At 43.6% G+C, this 23,631-nt stretch overlaps 2 protein-coding genes across 12 annotated transcripts in view; both read left to right on the plus strand.

The window, feature by feature from the left end:
* CLEC4G (C-type lectin domain family 4 member G) overlaps nucleotides 1–18,207 on the plus strand; it is a 19,661-nt gene extending 1,454 nt beyond the window's left edge. Inside the window, exons 2-5 of the mRNA XM_064401990.1 lie at nucleotides 2,618–2,700; nucleotides 2,879–3,106; nucleotides 6,539–6,645; nucleotides 9,630–18,207. Coding sequence (XP_064258060.1) covers nucleotides 2,618–2,700; nucleotides 2,879–3,106; nucleotides 6,539–6,645; nucleotides 9,630–9,792 — 581 coding nt within the window. The 3' untranslated portion in view covers nucleotides 9,793–18,207. The remainder of the gene's footprint in view (nucleotides 1–2,617; nucleotides 2,701–2,878; nucleotides 3,107–6,538; nucleotides 6,646–9,629) is intronic.
* Nucleotides 18,208–19,949: 1,742 nt separating this feature from the next.
* The window catches only part of EVI5L (ecotropic viral integration site 5 like), a 59,934-nt gene continuing 56,252 nt past the window's right edge, over nucleotides 19,950–23,631 (plus strand). For all 11 annotated transcript variants that reach the window (XM_064402096.1, XM_064402098.1, XM_064402094.1 and 8 more), the window contains exon 1: nucleotides 19,950–20,105. The gene's annotated coding sequence lies outside the window, so the exon portion shown is untranslated. The remainder of the gene's footprint in view (nucleotides 20,106–23,631) is intronic.

Here is a 23,631-nt window from a genome sequence, read left to right on the forward strand (position 1 = left end):
CTCCCAAAATTCTCTCCAGAAATTCCCAAAAATTCCCAAAATTACCCCCAAAAATTCTAAAAAAAAATCTCCCAAAAATCCCCAACATTCCCCCCAAAAAATCCCAAAATTTCCCACAAAAAATCTCAAAATTCCCTCCCAAAATTATCTCCAGAAATTCCCAAAAATTCCCAAAATTAACCCCAAAAATTCCCAAAAATTCTAAAAAAAATCTCCCAAAAATCCCCAACATCCCCCCAAAAAAATCCCCAAAATCCCCACAAAAATTCCCCTCAAAACTTGCGAAATTTCCCACAAAAAATTTCAAAATTCTCTCCAGAAATTCCCAACAATTCCCAAAATTACCCCCAAAAATTCCCAAAAATTCTAAAAAAAATCCCCCAAAAATCCCCAACATTCCCCCCCCAAAAAAATCCCAAAAATCCCCAAAAAATTCCCCCCAAAATTCCCCAGAACTCCCAAAATTTCCCACCAAACAATTTCAAAATTCCCTCCCAAAATTCTCTCCAGAAATTCCCAAAAATTCCCAAAATTAATCCCAAAAATTCCCACGGAAATTTAAAAATAATCCCCCCAAAATTCCCAAAATCCACTCAAAAAATCTCCAAAATTTCTCCATAATTCCCAAAAAAATTCCTGAAAAAATTCCCAAAAATTCCCAAAAATTCTAAAAAAAAATCCCCCCAAAATTCCCAAAATCCCCTCAAAAAAATCTCCAAAATTTCTCCATAATTCCCAAAAAAATTCCTGAAAAAATTCCCAAAAATTCCCAAAAATTCTAAAAAAAAATCCCCCCAAAATTCCCAAAATCCCCTCAAAAAAATCTCCAAAATTTCTCCATAATTCCCAAAAAAAATCCTGAAAAAATTCCCAAAAAATCCCACAGAAATTAAAAAAAAATCCCTCCCAAAATTCCCAAAATCCCCTCAAAAAATCTCAAAATTTCTCCATAATTCCCAAAAAAAATTCCGGAACAAAATTCCCCAGACTCCCCAGCCCCCGGAATGATTTCCGGGGCCGTTTTCTGGGATGATTCTCCGCTCTTTTCCCGGCTGATTTCCCCGGGGATTTTTCCATTTCCCGCCATTTTCTTCAGGTGATTTTCCTGGACTTTTCCCAGATTTTTCCTGGATTATTTTCCAGGATGTTTTCCTGGAGAATTTCTGGGATTTTTCCAGGATATTTTCCCAGATTTTCTCATTTTTCCCCAGAGTTGCTGTGCCGGGCCCTGGGCAGCGCGTGGCGCTGTTTCTGTGCCGTTTTCCCTGGATTGTTCCCATTTCCCGGATATTTTTCCCAGATTTTTCCCAATTTCCCAGATTTTCCTGGGATATTTTCCCAGATTTTTTCCCAGATTTTTCCCCCAGCGTTGCTGTGCTGAGCCCTGGGCTGCTCATGGCACTGTGGAGTCATTTCCCGGGATTTTCTGGGATGATTTTCCTGGGTTTTCCTGGATGATTTCCCCATTTCCCAGTATTTTCCTGGACAATTTCCCAGATTTTTCCTGGATGATTTCCTGGATGATTTCCTGGATAATTTCCAGGATCTTCCCAGGATAATTTCCCATTTTCGGGTGTTTTTCCCCCAGAGCTGCTGTGCCAGGCCCTGGGCAGCTCCCGGCACTGCGGGGCCGTTTCCCCGGGGATTTCCCTGGATTTTTCCCATTTCCCGGTATTTTCCTGGATAATTTCCGGTATTTTCCCGGGATAATTTCCCATTTTCGGGTGTTTCTCCCCCAGAGCTGCTGTGCCGGGCGCTGGGCGGCGTGCGGCGCTGCGGGGCCGTTTCCCTGCGGTTTTCTGGGATGATTTTCCTGGTTTTTCCTGGATAATTTCCCGGTATTTTCCTGGATGATTTCCTGGATTTTCCCGGGATAATGTTCCCGTTTCCCGCTGTTTTTCCCAGAGCTGCTGTGCCGGGCGCTGGGCGGCTCCCGGCGCTGCGGGGCCGTTTCCCCGGGGATTTCCCTGGATTTTTCCCATTTCCCGGTATTTTCCTGGATGATTTCCTGGTATTTTCCCAGGATAATTTTCCCATTTTCGGGTGTTTTTCCCCCAGAGCTGCTGTGCCGGGTCCTGGGCAGCTCCCAGCGCTGCGGGGCCGTTTCCCCGCGGTTTCCTGGGATGATTTTCCTGGATGATTTCCCATTTCCCGGTATTTTCCAGGATAATTTCCTGATATTTTCCTGGATGATTTCCTGCATAATTTCCCTGGATAATTTCCAGGATTTTCCCAGGATAATTTTCCCATTTTTGGGTGTTTTTCCCCCAGAGCTGCTGTGCCAGGCCCTGGGCAGCTCCCGGCGCTGCGGGGCCGTTTCCCCGGGGATTTCCCTGGATTTTTCCCATTTCCCGGTATTTTCCTGGATAATTTCCCGGTATTTTCCTGGATGATTTCCCGGTATTTTCCTGGATGATTTCCTGGATTTTCCCAGGATAATTTCCCGTTTCCCGCTGTTTTTCCCAGAGCTGCTGTGCCGAGCCCTGGGCGGCTCGCGGCGCTGTGGGGCCGTTTTCCCGGGGATTTCCCTGGATTTTTCCCATTTCCCGGTATTTTCCTGGATGATTTCCTGGATTTTCCCGGGATAATTTCCCGTTTCCCGCTGTTTCTCCCCCAGAGCTGCTGTGCCGGGCGCTGGGCGGCGCGCGGCGCTGCGGGGCCGTTTCCCCGGGGATTTCCCTGGATTTTTCCCATTTCCCGGTATTTTCCTGGATGATTTCCTGGATTTTCCCGGGATAATTTCCCGTTTCCCGCTGTTTCTCCCCCAGAGCTGCTGTGCCGGGCCCTGGGCGGCGCGCGGCGCTGCGGGGCCGTTTCCCTGCGGTTTTCTGGGATGATTTTCCTGGTTTTTCCTGGATAATTTCCCGGTATTTTCCAGGATAATTTCCGGTATTTTCCCGGGATAATTTTCCCATTTTCGGGTGTTTCTCCCCCAGAGCTGCTGTGCCGGGCGCTGGGCGGCTCGCGGCGCTGCGGGCCGGGCTGGCGGCCGCACGGCTCCAGCTGTTATTCCTTCTCGCGGGACGCGCTGAGCTGGGGCCGCGCCCGCAACGCCTGCGCTGACCTGGGCGCGCACCTGGCCGTGGTCAACGACGGCGACGAGCAGGTCGGGGCACAAATGATCCCAAATCCGTCCCAAATCCCCCATCCCAATCCATCCCAAATCCCTGATCCCAAATCCAGCCCAAATCCTGAACCCAAATCCATCCCAAATCCCCCATCCCAAATCCAGCCCAAATCCCTGATCCCAAATCCATCCCAATCCCCAATCCCAAATCCATCCCAAATCCCAAATCCCAAATCCATCCCAAATCCCCCATCCCAAATCCATCCCAATCCCCAATCCCAATCCATCCCAATCCCCAATCCAAATCCATCCCAATCCCCAATCCCAAATCCATCCCAATCCCCAATCCCAAATCCATCCCAAATCCCCGCTCAATCCATCCCAAATCCCTGAACCCAAATCCATCCCAATCCCCCACCCCAAATCCATCCCAATCCCCAATCCCAAATCCATCCCAATCCCCCACCCCAAATCCATCCCAATCCCCAATCCCAAATCCATCCCAATCCCCAATCCCAAATCCATCCCAATCCCCAATCCCAAATCCATCCCAATCCCCAATCCCAATCCATCCCAATCCCCAATCCCAATCCATCCCAAATCCCAAATCCATCCCAATCCCCAATCCCAATCCATCCCAATCCCCAATCCCAAATCCATCCCAATCCCCAATCCCAATCCATCCCAATCCCCAATCCCAATCCATCCCAAATCCCAAATCCCAAATCCATCCCAATCCCCAATCCCAATCCATCCCAATCCCCAATCCCAAATCCATCCCAATCCCCAATCCCAAATCCATCCCAAATCCCCACTCAACCCATCCCAAATCCCTGATCCCAAATCCCTGATCCCAAATCCCTGAACCCAAATGCATCCCAAATCCCCAATCCCAATCCATCCCAATCCCCAGTCCCAAATCCCCAATCCCAAATTGATCCCACATCCCAAATCCATCCCAAATCCCCAATCCCAAATCTCCAATCCCAAACTGATCCGGAATTCCAAATCAATTCCAAATCCCCAATCCCAAATCCCCAATCCCAAATCCCCGAATCCCAAATCCCCAATCCCAAATCCATCCCAAATCCCCAATCCCAAACTGACCCCAAATCCCCAGTCCCAAATCCCCAATCCCAAACTGATCCGGAATTCCAAATCAATTCCAAATCCCCAATCCCAAATCCCCAATCCCAAATCCCCAATGCCAATCCATCCCAAATCCCCAATCCCAAATCCCCAATCCCAAATCCCCAATGCCAATCCATCCCAAATCCCCAATCCCAAATCCCTGATCCCAAATCCCCAATCCCAAATCCCCAGTCCCAAATCCCCAATCCCAAATCCATCCCAAATCCCCAATCCCAAACTGACCCCAAATCCCCAATGCCAATCCATCCCAAATCCCCAATCCCAAATCCCTGATCCCAAATCCCCAATCCCAAATCCCCAATCCCAAATCCCCAATGCCAATCCATCCCAAATCCCCAATCCCAAATCCCCAATCCCAAATCCCCAATCCCAAATCCCCAATCCCACATCCCCAATCCCAAATCCCCAATCCCAAATCCCCATTCCCAAATCCATCCCAAATCCCAAATCCTGAATCCCAAACCAATCCTGAATCCTGAATCAATCCCGAATCCCAAATCCCAAATCAATCCCGAATCACAAATCAATCCCAGATCCCAAATCGATCCCAAATCCCAAATCAATCCCAGATCCCAAATCTTGAATTCCCAAACCCAAATCAAAGCTCAATCCCAAATCCTGAATCCCAAATCAATGCTCAATCCCAAATCCTACATCAGTTGCAAATCCCGAATCCCAAATCCATCCCAAGTCTCAACTCAATCCCTAATCCCAAATCCCAAATCCCGAATCCCCAATCTCCACTCAATCCTCATTCCCCAATCCCCAATCAATCCCAAATCCCAAATCCCAAATCCCAACTCAATCCCGGATCCCAAATCCATCCCAGACCCCCCAGGGGGATTTTCTTTAAATTTTTAGGGAATTTTTGGGGGATTTTCTTTAAACTTTTGGGAATTTTGGGGGGATTTTCTTTAATTTTTGGGAGGATTTTCTTTGGATTTTGGGGGGGATTTTCTTTAAATTTTTAGGGATTTTGGGGAGATTTTCTTTGGATTTTGGGGGGGATTTTGTTTAAATTTTTAGGGGATTTTGGGGGAGATTTTCTTTACATTTTTGGGGGATTTTCTTTAAATTTTTAGGGATTTTTGGGGGGGATTTTATTTAAATTTTTAGGGATTTTGGGCGGATTTTCTTTATTTTTTTAATTTTGGGGGGATTTTCTTTAAATTTTTGGGGGGATTTTCTTTAAATTTTTTGGGATTTTTGGGGGGGGATTTTCTTAAAATTTTCGGGGGATTTTTGGGAAGATTTTCTTTACATTTTTGGGGATGTTGTTTACATTTTTAGAGATTTTGGGGGAATTTTCTTAAATTTTTGGGGGAATTTTGGGGGGATGTTGTATAAATTTTTTGGAGATTTTCTTTAAACTTTTGGGATTTTTGGGGGATTTTCTTTAAATTTTGGGGGATTTTTTGGGGGATTTTCTTTGGACTTTGGGGGGATTGTGTTTAAATTTTTAGGATTTTTTTGGGGGGATTTTCTTGAAATTTTTAGGGATTTTGGGGGGCTTTTCTTTACATTTTGGGGCTTTTCTTTAATTTTTGGGGATTTTTGTGGGGATTTTCTTTAAATTTTTAGGGATTTTTGGGGAGATTTTCTTAAAGATTTTTAGGGATTTTGGGGGGATTTTCTTGAAATTTTCAGGGATTTTTGGGGGGATTTTCTTGAAATTTTTGGGGATTTTTTGGGGGGATTTTCTTGAAATTTTTGGGGGGATTTTCTTGAAATTTTTGGGGGGATTTTCTTGAAATTTTTGGGGATTTTTTGGGGGGATTTTCTTGAAATTTTTGGGGGGATTTTCTTGAAATTTTCTGGGATTTTGGAGGGATTTTCTTGAAGTTTTTGGGGATTTTTGGGGGATTTTCTTGAAATTTTCAGGGATTTTTTGGGGGGATTTTCTTGAAATTTTCAGGGATTTTTGGGGGGGATTTTCTTGAAATTTTTGGGAATTTTTGGGGGGATTTTCTTTGGATTTTTGGGGGGGATTTTGTTTAAATTTTTGGGGATTTTTTTGGGGAAGATTTTCTTTAAATTTTTGGGGGGGTTTTGTTTAAATTTTTAGGGATTTTAGGGGGGATTTTCTTTGGATTTTTGGGGGGATTTCCTTTAAATGTTTGGGATTTTTTGGGGGGAATTTTCTTTAAATTTTTTGGGGATTTTGGGGGGATTTTCTTTATTTTTTTGGGATGTTTGGGGGATTTTCTTTAATTTTTTGGGATTTTTGGGAGGATTTTCTTTAATTTTTTGGGGATTTTTGGGGGGAATTTTCTTTAAATTTTTTGGGGGATTTTCTTGAAATTTTGGGGTTTTTTGCAGCTTTTCCTGGTGCAGAACAGCAACTGCAGCAGCTCGTGCTGGCTGGGGCTGACGGCCGAGCAGGAGGGGAAGTGGCGCTGGGTCACCGGCCAGGAGCCCACCGACACGTAAAAATCGCCATTTCGGGGAAAAAACTCAGGCTTTGGGAAAAAAATCTGATTTTGGGGGAAAAACCCACAATTCTGGGGAAAAAAATTCCAATTTTTGGTAAAAAAAAATTGAGTTTTGAGGGGAAAATCCCATTTTTTGAGAAAAAAAATCTCAATTTTTGGTAAAATAATCTGAATTTTGAGGGGAAAATCCCATTTTTGGGGAAAAAAAATCTCAATTTTTGGTAAAATAATCTGAATTCTGAGGGAAAAATACTAATTTTTGGGGAAAAAAATTTATTTTAGGGAAGAACCCCACAATTCTGGGGGAAAAAAAATCCAAATTTTTGGTAAAATAATCTGAATTTTGAGGGGAAAATCCCATTTTTTGGAAAAAAAAATCTCAATTTTTGGTAAAATAATCTGAATTTTGGGGGAAAAATATCAATTTTTGGGAAAAAAATCTCAATTTTTGGTAAAATAATCTGAATTTTGGGGGAAAAATACTAATTTTTGGGAAAAAAATTTATTTTAGGGAACAACCCCACAATTCTGGGGGAAAAAAATCCAAATTTTTGGTAAAATAATCTGAATTTTGAGGGGAAAATCCCATTTTTTGAGAAAAAAAATCTAAATTTTTGGTAAAATAATCTGAATTTTGAGGGGAAAATCCCATTTTTGGGGAAAAAAAATCTCAATTTTTGGTAAAATAATCTGAATTCTGAGGGAAAAATACTAATTTTTGGGAAAAAAAAATTATTTTAGGGAAGAATCCCACAATTCTGGGGGAAAAAAATCCAAATTTTTGGTAAAATAATCTGAATTTTGAGGGGAAAATACTAATTTTTTGGAAAAAAAAATCTCAATTTTTGGTAAAATAATCTGAATTTTGGGGGGAAAATCCCATTTTTTGGGAAAAAAAATCTCAATTTTTGGTAAAATAATCTGAATTTTGAGGGGAAAATCCCATTTTTTGGAAAAAAAAATCTCAATTTTTGGTAAAATAGTCTGAATTTTGGGGGAAAAATACTAATTTTTAGGGAAAAAATCTCAATTTTTGGTTAAAAAAATCTATTTTTTGGTTTAAAAAAATCTAATTTTTGAATGAAAAAATCCTGATTTTCCTTTCAAAATTATCAAATTTTTTAGTAAAAATTTCCAGTGAATCCTAATTTCCAGTAAAAATTTTTGATTTTGGGTTAAAAGAAAAAATCTCATTTTTGTTAAAAAAATCTCAATTTTTGAGTAAGGAAATCACAATTTTGGAGAAAAAATTCCTGATTTTCCTTTAAAAAATGAGATTTTTTTGGTAAAAATTTCCAGTAAATCCAATTGCCAGTCAAAATTTTTGATTTCTGGTTTAAAAAAATCTCCTTTTTTAAAAAAAATCCCAATTTTTGAATCAAGAAATCACAATTTTGGAGGGCAAAAATCCTGATTTTCCTTTAAAAAATGAGATTTTTTTTTTTGTAAAAAATGCCTGATTTTGGTCAGAAAATTCCAATTTTTGGCTGGGGCTGACTGACCACAGTTTTAGGGGGAAAAATCAGAGTTTTGGGGCAAAATAATCACAATATTTAGTAAAAAAAAAAAAATTCTGATTTTTCATGTAAAAAAATCCAGACTTCCAGTAAAAATTCCCAATTTTCAGGGTAAAAAAATCCCAATTTTGGGCATAAAAATCCCAATTTTTGGGTAACAAAATTCCCAATTTTGGGGCAAAAATTTCCCAATTTTGGGGGGAAAAAAAAAATCCCAATTTTGGGGCATAAAAATCACAAAATTTAGGAAAAAAAAATCCTGATTTTTCGTGTAAAGAACCCAGACTTCCAGTAAAAATTCCAAATTTTCAGGGTAAAAAAATCCCAATTTGGGGGCAAAAAAATCCCAATTTTGGGGCAAAAAAATTCCCCAATTTTGGGGGCATAAAAATCCCAATTTGGGGGAAAAAAAATCCCAATTTTGGAGCATAAAAATCCCAATTTGGGGGGAAAAAAATCCCAGTTTTAGGGCATAAAAATCCCAATTTTGGGGTAAAAAATTCTCAATTTTCAGGGTAAAAAAGTCCCAATTTTGGGGCATAAAAATTCCAATTTTGGGGCATAAAATTCCCCAATTTTGGGGCATAAAAATCCCAATTTTGGGGTAAAAAAAATCCAATTTTGGGGCATGAAATTCCCAATTTTTGGGGAAAAAAATCCCAATTTTGGGGCAAAAAATTCACAATTTTGGGGCATAAAAATCCCAAATTTGGGGTAAAAAATTCTCAATTTTCAGGGTAAAAAAGTCTCAATTTTGGGGCATAAAAATCCCAATTTTTGGGGCAAAAAAATCCCAATTTTGGGGGAAAAAAATTCCCCAGTTTTGGGGGGAAAAAAATCCCAGTTTTAGGGCATAAAAATCCCAATTTTGGGGTAAAAAAATTCCAATTTTGGGGCATGAAATTCCCAATTTTTGGGGAAAAAAATCCCAATTTTGGGGCAAAAAATTCACAATTTTGGGGCATAAAAATCCCAAATTTGGGGTAAAAAAATTTCAATTTTGGGGCATAAAAATCCCAAATTTGGGGTAAAAAAATTTCAATTTTGGGGCATAAAAAGCCCAATTTTGGGGTAAAAAATTCTCAATTTTCAGGGTAAAAAAGTCCCAATTTTGGGGCTGAAAAATCCCAATTTTGGGGCACGAAACTCCCAATTTTTGGGTAAAAAATTCCCAATTTTGGGGCATAAAAATCCCAATTTTGGGGTAAAAAAATCCCAATTTTGGGGCATGAAACTCCCAATTTTTGGGTAAAAAAAATCCCAATTTTGGGGCACAAAACCCCCAATTTTCCTTTAAAACCCATCCGATCGACGAGCCATCCCCGTCCCCATAAATCTGATTTTTTTTCCATTTTTTCCATGAAAAATCGCCCTTTTGCTCCGTTTCTCCCCCACCAAACTCTCTATTTGGTGGTGTTTTTTTGGATAATTTATTTTTTGTATTTTTGGGTGTTTCTGCAGGTTCTGGGACGTGTGGCGGGACGAGGCGCGGCACGAGGCGCAGGAGCTGCAGGAGCTGCACGAGGCGCAGCGCTGCGGCGCGCTGGGCCCCGCGGGGCGCTGGCTGCGCGCGCCCTGCGCCGAGCGGCGCCGCTGGATCTGCGAGAGGCGCGGCGGCTGCTGAGAGAGCGTTCGGGGCCAGAAATCCTGCCAAAAATCCCGGGTTTTTGGAGAAATTGGGGCCAAAAATCCTGCCCAAAAATCTGGGTTTTGAAAGGGATTTGGGACAAAAATCCTGCAAAAAAAATCTGTTTTTTAAAGGAAATGGGGCCAAAAATCAGCCAAAAATCATGGGTTTTTAAAGGAAATGGGGCCAAAAATCCTGCAAAAATTCATGGTTTTTTTAAAGAAATTTGTGCCAAAAATCCCGGTTTTTTAAAGGAATTTATGAAAAAAATCCCATTTTTTAAAGGGATTAAGGCCAAAAATCCTGGTGAAAATTCTGGTTTTTCAGAGGGATTGGGGCCAAAAATCCTGCCAAAAATTGCATTTTTTTAAAAGGATTGGTGCCAAAAATCCTGACAAAAATAATGGTTTTTTAAAGGAAATGGGGCCAAAAATCCTGAAAAAATCCCGTTTTTTTAAAGGGATTTATGCAAAAAATCCCATTTTTTTAAAAGGGATTAGGGCCAAAAATCCTGGTTTTTTAAAGGGATTGGTGCAAAAAATCCTGCCAAAAATCACAATTTTTAAAAGAAATTTGTGCCAAAAATCCTGCAAAAAAATCTGGGTTTTAAAAGGGATTGGGGCCAAAAAATCCCATTTTTTTAAGGGACTGGTGCCCAAAATTCTGTTTTTTTAAAGGGATTGGGGCCAAAAATTCTGCTTAAAATCTCATTTTTTAAAGGAATTTGTGCCAAAAAATCCCAATTTTTTAGAGGGATTGGGGCCAAAAATCCTGCAAAAAATCTGGTTTTTTTAGAGAGATTTGGGACAAAAATCCTGCAAAAAATTCTGTTTTTTTAAAGAATAATTGTGCAAAAATCCTGCCAAAAATTCTGGTGTTTTAAAGGGATTTGTGCCAAAAATCCTGCAAAAAAATCTGGTTTTTTTAATAGAATTTGTGCCAAAAAATCCCAATTTTTTAAAGGGACTGGTGCCAAAAATTCTGGTTTTTTAAAGGGATTGGGGCCAAAAATCCTGCAAAAAATCTGGTTTTTTAAAGGGATTGGGGACAGAAATCCCACCAAAAATCGGGGTTTTTTAAAGAATAATTGTGCAAAAATCCTGCCAAAAATTCTGGTGTTTTAAAGGGATTGGGGCCAAAAATCCTGCCAAAAAATCTGGTTTTTTAAAGACATTTGTGCCAAAAATCCCGTTTTTTTAAAGGAATTTATGAAAAAAATCCCAATTTTTTTAAAGGCATTCGGGCCAAAAATCTCATTTTTTAAAAGAAATTTCTGCCAAAAATCCTGCCAAAAATCCCGGTTTTTTAAAGGGATTTGGGACAAAAATCCTGCAAAAAAATCTGGATTTTTTAAATAGATTTTGTGCCAAAAAATCCCAATTTTTTTAAAGGGACTGGTGCCAAAAATTCTGGTTTTTTAAAGGGATTCAGGACAAAAATCCTGCCAAAAGTCTGGTTTTTTAAAGGGATTCGGGACAGAAATCCTGCCAAAAATCCCATTTTTTTAAAGGGATTCGGGACAAAAATCCTGCCAAAAATCGGGTTTTTTTAAAGAATAATTGTGCAAAAATCCTGCCAAAAATCCTGGTGTTTTAAAGGGATTGGGGCCAAAAATCCTGCAAAAAATCTGGTTTTTTTAAAGGAAATGAGGCCAAAAATCCTGACAAACGTCCCGTTTTTTAAAAGAAATTTGTGCCAAAAATCCTGCCAAAAAATCCTAACAAAAACCTCATTTTTTAAAAGGAATTTGTGCCAAAAATCCCGGGTTTTTTAAGGAATTTATGAAAAAAATCCCTTTTTTTAAAGGGATTCGGGCCATAAATCCTGCAAAAAAAATCTGGTTTTTTAAAAGAAATTTGTGCCAAAAATCCCGGGGTTTTAGAGGGATTGGGGCCAAAAATCCTGCCAAAAATAATAGTTTTTTAAAGGAAATGGGGCCAAAAATCCTGACAAAAATCCCTTTTTTTAAAAGGGATTGGGGCCAAAAATCCTACCAAAAATCCCGGTTTTTTAGAGGGATTGGGGCCAAAAACCCTGCAAAGAAATCACGATTTTTTAATAGAATTTGTGCCAAAAATTCCAATTTTTTTTTTTAAAGGAATTGGTGCCAAAAATCCCAATTTTTTTAAGGGATTGGTACAAAAAATTCTGCAAAAAAATCCTGGTTTTTTAAGGGATTGGGGCCAAAAATCCCGGTTTTTTTAAGTGATTGGTGCCAAAAATCCCGATTTTTTAAAGGGATTGGGGCCAAAAATCCTGCCAAAAATCCCGATTTTTTAAAAGAAATTTGTGCCAAAAACCCTGACAAAAATCCTGTTTTTTTAAAGGGATTGGTGCCAAAAATCCTGCAAAAAAATTCCCGTTTTTTTAATGGGATTTATGCCAAAATCCTGAAAAAAATCCCTTTTTTTAAAGGGATTTGTGCCAAAAATCCTGCCGAAAAGTCTGGTGTTTTACAGGGATTGGGGCTAAAAATCCTGCCAAAAATCCCGTTTTTTAAAAGGAATTTATGCAAAAATCCCATTTTTTAAAAGGGATTGGGGCCAAAAATCGTGCCAAAAATCCCGGTTTTTTATAGAGGGATTGGGGCCAAAAATCCTGCAAAAAAAAAATCTGTTTTTTTAAAGAAATTTGTGCCAAAAATCTCGGTTCTTTTAAGGGATTTGTGCCAAAAATCCCAGTTTTTTAATAGGATTTGTGCCAAAAAATCACGATTTTTTTAAGGGATTGGTGCAAAAACTCCTGCCAAAAATTCTGGGTTTTTTAAAGGGATTGGGGCCAAAAATCCTGCAAGACAAATCTGGTTTTTTAGAGGGATTGGGGCCAAAAATCCTGCCAAAAATCACATTTTTTTAAAGGGATTTGTGCCAAAAAATCCCCATTTTTTTAAGGGATTGCTGCGAAAAATTCCACAAAAAATCCTGATTTTTAAAAGGGATTTGTGAAAAAAAATCACATTTTTTAAAATGAATTAAAAAAAAAACAACATTATTTTTTTAATGGGATTTTTCAAGGAAATCCCAATATTTTTAGAGATTTGTGTCAAAAACCTCAGAATTTTTAAAGGGATTTTTGTCAAAAATTATGATTTTTTAAAAAGATTTGTGCAAAAAAAAAAGGGATTTTGTAAAGGGATTGGTGAAAAAAATCCTGATTTTTAAAGGGATTTGTGCAAAAAAAGTCAAGATCTCTTTTAAAGGGTTTGTGCAAAAACATCTTGGTTATTTTAAGGGATTTGTGCAAAAAATCCTGCCAAAAATCCAGATTTTTTTGCGGGATTTGTGCAAAAATTCCCGATTTTTAAAGAGATTGTGTATTCCATCCCCATCTGATAGAGGTGGGGCAATTATCTGCTGTTAATAACCCATTAATTATCAATTATCTGCTGTTAATGGGCCAATAATTATTAATTCTCTTTTGTGAATAGGCCATTAATTATTAATTATATTCTGTTAATTGGGGCAGCTTTCTTTATCTCTTCCATAAACCAACCCTCCCTCAAGGAGACATCTGCTGTTAATGGGCCATTGATTATTAATTATCTTATGTTAACGGGTCATTAATCACTAATTATCTGCTGTTAATGGGTCATTAATTATTAATTATCTGTTGTTAATTGGGCAGTTTATATCTTCCACAAACCAATCCTCCCCCTGGAGAAATACCTTCTGTTAACGGGCAATTGTTTATTAATCATCTTCTGTTAATGGACTATTAATTATTAATTATCTGCTGATAATGGGCTATTAATTCTTAATTATCATCTGTTAATAATTAATAAAAAATGATCTGCTGTTAATTGGGCAATTTCCTTTATCTCTTCCCCAATCAATCCTCCCTACAGATCTCCGCTGTTAATGGGCCAATAATTATTCATTATCCTCTGGCAATGAACAGTTAATTGTTAATTATTAATTATCTGCTGTTAATGGGTCATTGAGTATTAATTACCTTATGTTTAAGGGTCATTATATATTGATTATCTGTGGTTAATGGGTCATTAATAATTAATTATCGGCTGTGAATGGGTCATTGAGTATTAATTATCTTACGTTTAAGGGTCATTATATACTGATTATCGGTGGTTAATGGGTCATTAATGATTAATTATCGGCTGTTAATGGGTCATTGAGTATTAATTATCTCATGTTTGTGGGTCATTATATATTGATTATCTGTGGTTAATGGGTCATTAATTATTAATTACCTGCTGTTAATGGGTCACTGAATATTAATTATCTTATGTTTAAGGGTCATTATGTATTGATTATCTGTGGTTAATGGGTCATTAATTATTAATTATCGGCTGTGAACGAGCCAGTGTCACTGCATGACTGACGAAATGACGTCATCCCATTGGGCGATGCCCCGCCCAGGGGGAGGAGCCAAGAATTCCTGCCTGGAGAGAATCTGAGGGATGGGACACCGGGAGGGACTTCCCGGGATCCCAGAGGAGCAGCTGGGCAAGAGGAGCAGCGTTCATCTCCTCGGGATTCCAGAGGAGCAGCGTTCATCTCCTCGGGATTCCAGAGGAGCGGCGTTCATCTCCTCGGGATTCCAGAGGAGCAGCTGTCTTCTCCTCGGGATTCCAGAGGAGCAGCGTTCATCTCCTCGGGATTCCAGAGGAGCAGCGTTCTTCTCCTCGGGGTTCCAGAGGAGCAGCGTTCTTCTCCTCGGGATTCCAGAGGAGCGGCGTTCATCTCCTCGGGATTCCAGAGGAGCGGCGTTCATCTCCTCGGGATTCCAGAGGAGCGGCGTTCATCTCCTCGGGATTCCAGAGGAGCAGCGTTCTTCTCCTCGGGGTTCCAGAGGAGCAGCGTTCTTCTCCTCGGGATTCCAGAGGAGCAGCTGTCTTCTCCTCGGGGTTCCAGAGGAGCAGCGTTCATCTCCTCGGGATTCCAGAGGAGCAGCTGTCTTCTCCTCGGGATTCCAGAGGAGCAGCGTTCTTCTCCTCGGCATTCCAGAGGAGCAGCGTTCATCTCCTCGGGATTCCAGAGGAGCAGCTGTCTTCTCCATGGAATTCCAGAGGAGCAGCTGGGCAAGAGGAGCAGCTGTCTTCTCCTCGGGATTCCCTGAGGAGCAGCTGTCTTCTCCCCTGGATTCCAGAGGAGCAGCGTTCATCTCCTCGGGATTCCCTGAGGAGCAGCTTTCATCTCCACTGTATTCCCTGAGGAGCAGCTTTCCAAGAGGAGCAGCTGTCTTCTCCCCTGGATTCCAGAGGAGCAGCTTTCATCTCTACTGGGTTCCCTGAGGAGCAGCTTTTCTTCTCCAAGAGTTCCCTGAGGAGCAGCTTTCATGTCCAAGAGTTCCCTGAGGAGCAGCGTTCATCTCCTCGGGATTCCCTGAGGAGCAGCTTTTCTTCTCCAAGAGTTCCCTGAGGAGCAGCTTTCATCTCCTCGGGATTCCCAGAGGAGCTGCTTTCCAAGAAGAGCAGCTTTCTTCTCCACGGGATTCCCACCTTCTCCCCTGGATTCCCGAGGAGCAGCTTTCATTTCCACTGGGTTTCCCAAGGATCAGCTTCCATCTCCTCAGGATTCCCACCTTTCCCACTGCATTCCCAATGAGCAGTTTTCATCTCCACTGGATTCCCTGAGGAGCAGCTGTCTTCTCCAAGAGTTCCCTGAGGAGCAGCTTTCCAAGAGGAGCAGCTTTCATCTCCACGGGCTTCCCACCTTCTCCACTGGGTTCCCACCTTCTCCACAGCATTCCAAGAAAAGCAGCTTTCTTCTCCACTGGATTCCCATCTTCTCCCCTGGATTCCAGAGGAACAGCTTTCACCTCCACGGGATTCCCAACTTTTTGCCTGGATTCCCAGAGGAGCAGCTTTCTTCTCCACTGGATTCCCAAAGGATCAGCTTTTCTTCTCCACAGCACTCCAAGAAGAGCAGCTTTCTTCTCCCCTGAGTTCCCACCTTCTCCACTGCATCCTCTGAGGAGCAACTTTCTTCTCCACTGGATTCTCACTTTTTCCACTGGGTTCCCTGGGGAGCAGCTTTCTTCTCCAGTGGGTTCCCACCTTCTCCACAGCATTCCAAGAGCAGCTTTCCTCCCCTCTGGGTTCCCAGAGGAGCAGCTTTCTTCTTCACTGCATTCCAAGAAGAGCAGCTTTCTTCTCCACTCCACTCCCACATTCTCCACTGCATTCCCAGAGGAGCAGCTTTCATCTCCTCTGGGTTCCCCGAGGATCAGCTTCCTTCTCCAGTGGATTCCCACCTTCTCCACTGCATTCCCTGAGGAGCAGCTTTCTTCTCCACTGGATTTCCAAAGAATTCCAAAGAATCAGCTTTTCTTCTCCACAGCATTCCAGCTTTCTTCTCCACGGGATTCCCACCTTCTCCACAGCATTCCAAGAAGAGCAGCTTTCATCTCCACCGGGTTCCCAGAGGAGCAGCTTTCATCTCCACCGGGTTCCCAGAGGAGCAGCTTTCATCTCCACCGGGTTCCCAGAGGAGCAGCTTTCATCTCCACAGCACTCCAAGAGCAGCTTTCTTCTCCACTCCACTCCCACATTCTCCACTGCATTCCCAGAGGAGCAGCTTTCATCTCCTCTGGGTTCCCCGAGGATCAGCTTCCTTCTCCAGTGGATTCCCACCTTTTCCACTGGGTTCCCAGAGGAGCAGCTTTCATCTCCAGTGGGTTCCCACATTTTTGCCTGGATTCTCAGAGGAGCAGCTGTCTTCTCCACTGCATTCGCAGAGGAGCAGCTTTCATCTCCACTGGGTTCCCTGAGGAGCAGCTTTTCCAAGAAGAGCACCTTTCTTCTCCATGGGATTCCCACCTTCTCCCCTGGATTCCAGAGGAACAGTTTTCATCTCAACTGGATTCCCTGAGGAGCAGCTTTCTTCTCCAAGAGTTCCCTGAGGAGCAGCTTTCATCTCCACTGCATTCCAAGAAGAGCAGCTTTCATCTCCTCAGGATTCCCAGAGGAGCAGCTTTTCAAGAAGAGCAGCTTTCTTCTCCTCGGGATTCCCACCTTCTCCCCTGGATTCCAGAGGAGCAGCTTTCTTCTCCATGGGATTCCCAGAGGAGCAGCTTTCCAAGAAGAGCAGCTTTCATCTCCATGGGATTCCCACCTTCTCCACTGCATCCTCTGAGGAGCAGCTTTCTTCTCCACTGCATTCCCACCTTCTCCATGGGTTCCCTGAGGAGCAGCTTTCTTCTCCAGTGGATGTCCAAGGATCAGTTTTTCTTCTCCACAGCATTCCCAGAGGAAGACCAGGCCCATCTCCACCACCACTGGACCTTCAGAGGAAAACTCCACCCTTCCACAGTGCCATAAATTCATATCATAACATTGGCTTTTTGCAAATATTAAAACAGATTTTATATTTGTGACGTTAAGGTAACTTTGCCATAAAAGATATTGGTTTTACTTCTGTTGTAATTAATGCTGTAGATCCATATTATAATATTGGCTTTTTGCAAATATTAAAGTGGATGTTATACGTGTGATGTTAAGCTAACTTTGTTATAAAGATACTGTTTTTATTCCTGCTGTAATTAACGTTGTAGATTCATATTATAATACTGGTTTTTTGCAAATATTAAAATGGATTTTATATGTGTGATGTTAAACTCTGTTATACAGATATCGTTTTTATTCCTGCTGTAATTAACATTGTAGATCCATATTATAATATTGGCTTTTCACAGATATCAACATGGATTTTTTATGTGTAACGTTAAATCAACTTTGCTATAAAAGATATTGTTTTTACTTCTGCTGTAATTAACATTGTGGATCCATATTATAATACTGATTTTTTGCAAATATTAAAGTGGATTTTATATGTGTAATGTTAAGCTAACTTTGTTATAAAGCTATAATTTTTTATTCCTGTTGTAATTAACATTGTAAATCCATATTATAATATTGGCTTTTTGCAAATATCAACAAGGATTTTTAATGCATAATATTAAATTTACTTTGCTATAAAAGATATTGTTTTTACTTCTGTTGTAATTAACGTTGTAGATCCATATTATAATATTGGCTTTTTGCAAATATCAACATGGATTTTTTACGTGTAACGTTAAATCAACTTTGCTATAAAAGATATTGTTTTTACTTCTGCTGTAATTAACATTGTGGATCCATATTGTAATACTGATTTTTTGCAAATATTAAAATGAATTTTCTATGTGTGATGTTGGAGTGCCTTTGCTACAAAGAACAGCCAAGGAACACACACGCTCTGCGAAGCTGCACCCGAGGAGGAGCCATGTAAAACAGTTCCTGGAACATGTAAACGAGGCTATGAATATGCATGAGGACTGTGAATATGCAACAGGCTGATGTAATTAAGAGGTATTTAAGGGGTGTCCCTGAAGAAAACAGGGCGCTCTTGGCTGACCCCATGTTTGCTTTAGTCCTTGTCTCCCCTTGTCCTTAATTAAACTTTTAAATGTTCACAGGAGAGTGAACGTGTTCTTCACACCCTGACACCGCATCCCTGGGCATTCCCAGATCCCTGAGGGAATGGGGGATCCCCTCAGCCCAGATCCCTGAGGGAATGGGGGATCCCCTCAGCCCAGATGCCTGAGGGAATGGGGGATCCCCTCAGCCCAGATCCCTGAGGGAATGGGGGATCCCCTCAGCCCAGATCCCTGAGGGAATGGGGGATCCCCTCAGCCCAGATCCCTGAGGGAATGGGGGATCCCCTCAGCCCAGATCCCTGAGGGAATGGGGGATCCCCTCAGCCCGTCCCTGGGCATTCCCAGATCCCTGAAGGAATGGGGGATCCCCTCAGCCCAGATCCCTGAGGGAATGGGGGATCCCCTCAGCCCATCCCTGGGCATTCCCAGATCCCTGAGGGAATGGGGGATCCCCTCAGCCCAGATCCCTGAGGGAATGGGGGATCCCCTCAGCCCAGATCCCTGAGGGAATGGGGGATCCCCTCAGCCCAGATCCCTGAAGGAATGGGTGATCCCCTCAGCCCATCCCTGGGCATTCCCAGATCCCTGAGGGAATGGGGGATCCCCTCAGCCCAGACCCCTGAGGGAATGAGGGATCCCCACAGTCCATCCCTGGGCATTCCCAGATTCCTGAGGGAATGAGGGATCCCCTCAGCCCATCCCTGGGCATTCCCAGATCCCTGAGGGAATGGGGGATCCCCAAGCCCCAGATCCCTGAGGGAATGAGGGAACCCTTCACCGCAGATCCATGAGGGAATGAAGGATCCCCTCAGCCCAGATCCCTGAGGGAATGAGGGATCCCCTCAGCCCGTCCCTGGGCATTCCCAGATCCCTGAGGGAATGGGGGATCCGCTTACTGCAACCCTGTACATTCCCAGATCCAGATCCCTGAGGGAATGGGGGATCCCCTCAGACCAGATCCCTGAGGGAATGGGGGATCCCCAAACCCCAGATCCCTGAGGGAATGAGGGAACCCTTCACCCCAGATCCCTGAGGGAATGGGGGATCCCCGAACCCCAGATCCCTGAGGGAATGAGGGATCCCCTCACCTCATCCCTGGGCATTCCCAGATCCCTGAGGGAAGGAGCGATCCTCGCTCCGTCCCGGCTGACCCCTCACCGCTCTCCCCCATCCCTGGGGTCCCCAATGGCGCCGCTCTCCCACCCCACACAGCTCCTCGACGCCCTATTGGAAGAGACGCCCGTCAATCATCGCCATTGGCCAATAGAAGTCACGATTCTTCCTAGGAGGGCGGGACCAGCACCGAGAGCTGGAGGGCGGGACCCCGCCTCGTACCCGCGCTTCCATTGGCTGTCTCGCAGTTTCTGCGCTGCAATTGGCTGAGACTTCTGTCAATCACATCCTAGCCTTCAGGTGGCGCGGCGGGGCTTGTTGTCCTCTCCTGTCAGCCAGGTGTCACTCCAAGCGAGACGCGGCAGTTGATTGTCTGTTTTACCCATCAGTCATCCGCACCTGAGCGTCGGTTCCCACACCGCTTCCCACCGCTCCGCACCTGAGCCTTCCATTCGTCGCTTCCACACCTCTTCCCACCGCTTCTCACGGGGGTGTGGGCGCCGAGCCCCTCCTTGGCTCTCACTGGATAAACGCCCTGCCCATCAACTCGACTGCGCAATCCTATTGGTTAGAGGAGCGGCAGGCGGGACTTGTCATTGCAGCTCCCTCGTCTGATTGGCGAAGACGCTGCGGGTGGGCGGTCCCAGACGCGGAACTCGAGCGCTGATTGGTCGCGGTGCTTGCCCGCTGTCAGTCGGTGCCGGCCGGGGCGGCGGCGGCGGCTCCGCGATGGCGGCGGGCGCGGGGCTCCCGGTGAGGGCGGAGCGGCGCGGAGCCCGCCCGGGAGGGCGGCCGGGGGTCGCCATGGCCACGGAGCGCAGGTGCGAGGGGCCGGGGCGGCCGCGAGGGAGCTGTCATTGAACAATGGAGGGCTCCCCCCGCAGGGCTGAGGGGATGGGGGCGGGGCATCGCCCCCCCCCTCAGGGGGAAAATGGAGGCGCCCCCCCCCACAATGGGGTGTGGGGGTTCCCGCCTTTTTTGTGTGAGGGGGTGACGGCCCTGAGGGGGCGCGGGGTGACCCCTCTCGAGGGGGGTTTGGGGTCACCCTCTTTGTGAGGGGGTTTGGGGTCGCCCCCATGTTGAAAGGTTTGGGGTCACCCCCATTTTGAGGGGTTTGGGGTCACCCCGGTTTGTGAGGGGGTTTGAGGTCACCCCCATTTTTGGGGGTTTGGGGTCACCCCCCTTTGTGAGGGGGTTTGGGGTGACCCCGGTTTGTGAGGGGGGTTTGGGATCACCCCCATTTTGAGGGGTTTGGGGTGACCCCGGTTTGTGAGGGGTTTGGGGCGACCTCTCTTGAGGGGGATTTGGGGGTCACCCCCATTTTAGGGGGTTTGGGGTCACCCCCATTTTTTAAGGGTTTGGGGTCACCCCCCTTTGTGAGGGGGTTTGGGGTGACCCCTCCTGAGGGGGATTTGGGGGTCACCCCCATTTTAGAGGGTTTGGGGTCACCCCCATTTTTTAAGGGTTTGGGGTCTCCCTCATTTTGGGGGGTTTGGGATCACCCCCCTTTGTGAGGGGGTTTGGGTCACCACATTTTAGGGGATTTAGGATCACCCCCATTTTTGGGGTTTTGGGGTCCTCCCACTTTGAGGGGGGGTTGGGGTCACCCCCATTTTTGGGGGTTTGGGGTCACCCCCCTTTGTGAGGGGGTTTGGGGTGACCCCTCCTGAGGGGGGTTTGGGATCACCCCCATTTTGAGGGGTTTGGGGTCACCCCCCTTTGTGAGGGGGTTTGGGGTGACCCCTCCTGAGGGGGGATTTGGGGGTCACCCCCATTTTAGGGGGTTTGGGGTCACCCCCATTTTTTAAGGGTTTGGGGGTCACCCCCATTTTTGGGGGTTTGGGATCACCCCCATTTTTGGGGGTTTGGGATCACCCCCCTTTGTGAGGGGGTTTGGGTCACCCCATTTTAGGGGATTTAGGATCACCCCCATTTTTGGGGGTTTGGGGTCCTCCCCCTTTGAGGGGGGGGTGGGGTCACCCCCATTTTTGGGGGTTTGGGGTCGCCTCATTTTGAGGGGTTTGAGGTCACTCCCATTTTTGGGGGGGTTTGGGGGTCACCCCCTTTGTGAGTGTGGTTAGGGTCACACCAATTTTGGGGGGGTTTGGGGTCACCCCATTTTTGAGGGGATTTGGGATCACTCCAATTTTGGGAGATTTGGGGTCACCCCCATTTTTGGGGGGATTTCGGGATCACCCCCATTTTAGGGGATTTTGGTTCAGTCCCCCCTTTGTGAGGGGTTTGGGTCGTCCCATTTTTGGGGGGGTTTGGGGTCACCCCCCTTTGTGGGGCTCTTGGTCCGACCCCCATTTGTGGGGTTTTTTTGGGGTCAAACTCCTCCTTTTTGGGTTTTTTCTTGAATTATTATTTTTGGGGGTTTGGGGGGATTTTTTGGGGTTTTTTTTGGGGTCAAACTCCCCCTTTTGGGCTTTTTCTTTAATTATTATTTTTGGCGGTTTTGGGGGATTTTTTTGGGGTTTTTTGGGGTCAAACTCCCCTTTTTTAAATTATTATTTTGGGGGATTTTTTTGGGTTTTTGGGGTCAAACTCCCCCTTTCTGGTTTTTTGGTTTTTTTTAGAGGTTTTTTGTGGGGTTTTTTTGGGGGGTGGGGTGAAATATGAAATTTGGGGAGTGAAAAGTGAAATTTTGGGTCAAAAAAAGTCAAATTTTTGGCTCAAAAAGGTCAAAATTTGGGTTGAAATGCGGGATATGGGGGCCAAAAAGTCAAATTTTGGGTGGAAAAGGTCAAAATTTGGATTGAAATGTGGGATATGGGGGCCAAAACCACAAATTTTGGGTCAAAAAGCTCAAATTTGGGGTTGAAATGTGGGGTTTTTGGGGCCAGAAAGTCAAATTTTGGGTGAAAAAGGTCAAATTTTGGGTTGCAATGTGAGATTTTGGGGCCAAAAAGTCAAATTTTGGGTCAAAAAAGGTCAAATTTGGGGTTGAAATGTGGAATTTTGGGGTCAAAAAGCTCAAAATTTGGGTTGAAATGTGGGATATGGGGGCCAAAAAGTCAAATTTTGGGTCAAAAAGGTCGAATTTTGGGTTGCAATGTGGAATTTTGGGGCCAAAACCCAAATTTTGGCTCAAAAAGGTCAAATTTGGGGTTGAAATGTGGGGTTTTGGGGCCAAAAAGGTCAAATTTTGGGTCAAAAGGGTTAAATTTTGGGGCCAAAAAGTCAAATTTTAGGTCAAAAAGGTCAAAATTCGGGTTGAAATGCGGGATATGGGGGCCAAAAAGTCAAATTTTGGTCAAAAAGATCAAATTTTGGGAATGAAATGTGGGATATGGGGGCCAAAAAGTCAAATTTTGGTCATAAAGGTCAAATTTTGGGGTTGAAATGTGAGATTTTGGGGCCAAAAAGTCAAATTTTGGGTCAAAAAAGGTCAAATTTTGGCTTGAAATGTGGGGTTTTGGGGCCAAAAAGTCAAATTTTGGGAATGAAATGTGGGATTTTGGGGCTGAAACCTGAAATTTGGGGTCTCAAATGTGACATTTAGGGGTGAAATGTGACATTTTTGGGGCTGAAATTTGGCATTTTGGGAAATAAATGTGGGATTTGGAGTGAAATGTGAATTTTTGGGCTGAAATGTGACTTTTTGGGCTGAACCAGGGGATTTTGGGGCTGCAATGTGAATTTTTGGTCCCAAAATGGGAATTTTTAATGCTGAACCCCAGGCTTTTGGGTTGAAATGTGAAATTTTGGGGCCAAAATGTGAAATTTTGGGGCCGAAATGCAGGAATTGGCACAAAAATGTGAATTTTCGAAGCTGCCATGTGAATTTTTGGTGCCAAAATGTGAATTTTTACTGCTGAAATGTGAATTTCTGATGCTGCCATGTGAATTTTGATGCTGAAATGTGAATTTTTAATGCCAAAATGTGAATTTTGATGCCTCCATATTAATTTTCGATGCTGCCATGTTAACTTTTAGTGCCGAAATGTCAATTTTTGATGCTGCCATAGGAATTTTTGATGCTGAACTGTGAATTTTTAGTGCCAAAATGTGAATTTTTAGTGCTAAAATGTGACTTTTTGATGCCAAAATGTGAATTTCTGATGCTGAACTGTGAATTTTGATGCTGCCATGTGAATTTTTGATACCAAAATGTGAATTTCTAGTGCTGCAATGTGAACTTTTAGGGCCAAAATGTGAATTTATGATGCCAAAATGTGAATTTTTAGTACCAAAATGTGAATTTTTAATGCCAAAATGTGACTTTTGATGCCGAAATGTGAACTTTTAATGCTGAACTGTGACTTTTTGATGCTGCAATGTGAATTTCTGATGCTGAACTGTGAATTTTTAGTACCAAAATGTGAATTTTTGATGCTAAAATGT

Source organism: Passer domesticus, chromosome 34, assembly GCF_036417665.1.
Source record: "Passer domesticus isolate bPasDom1 chromosome 34, bPasDom1.hap1, whole genome shotgun sequence".
Lineage (NCBI taxonomy): Eukaryota > Metazoa > Chordata > Aves > Passeriformes > Passeridae > Passer > Passer domesticus.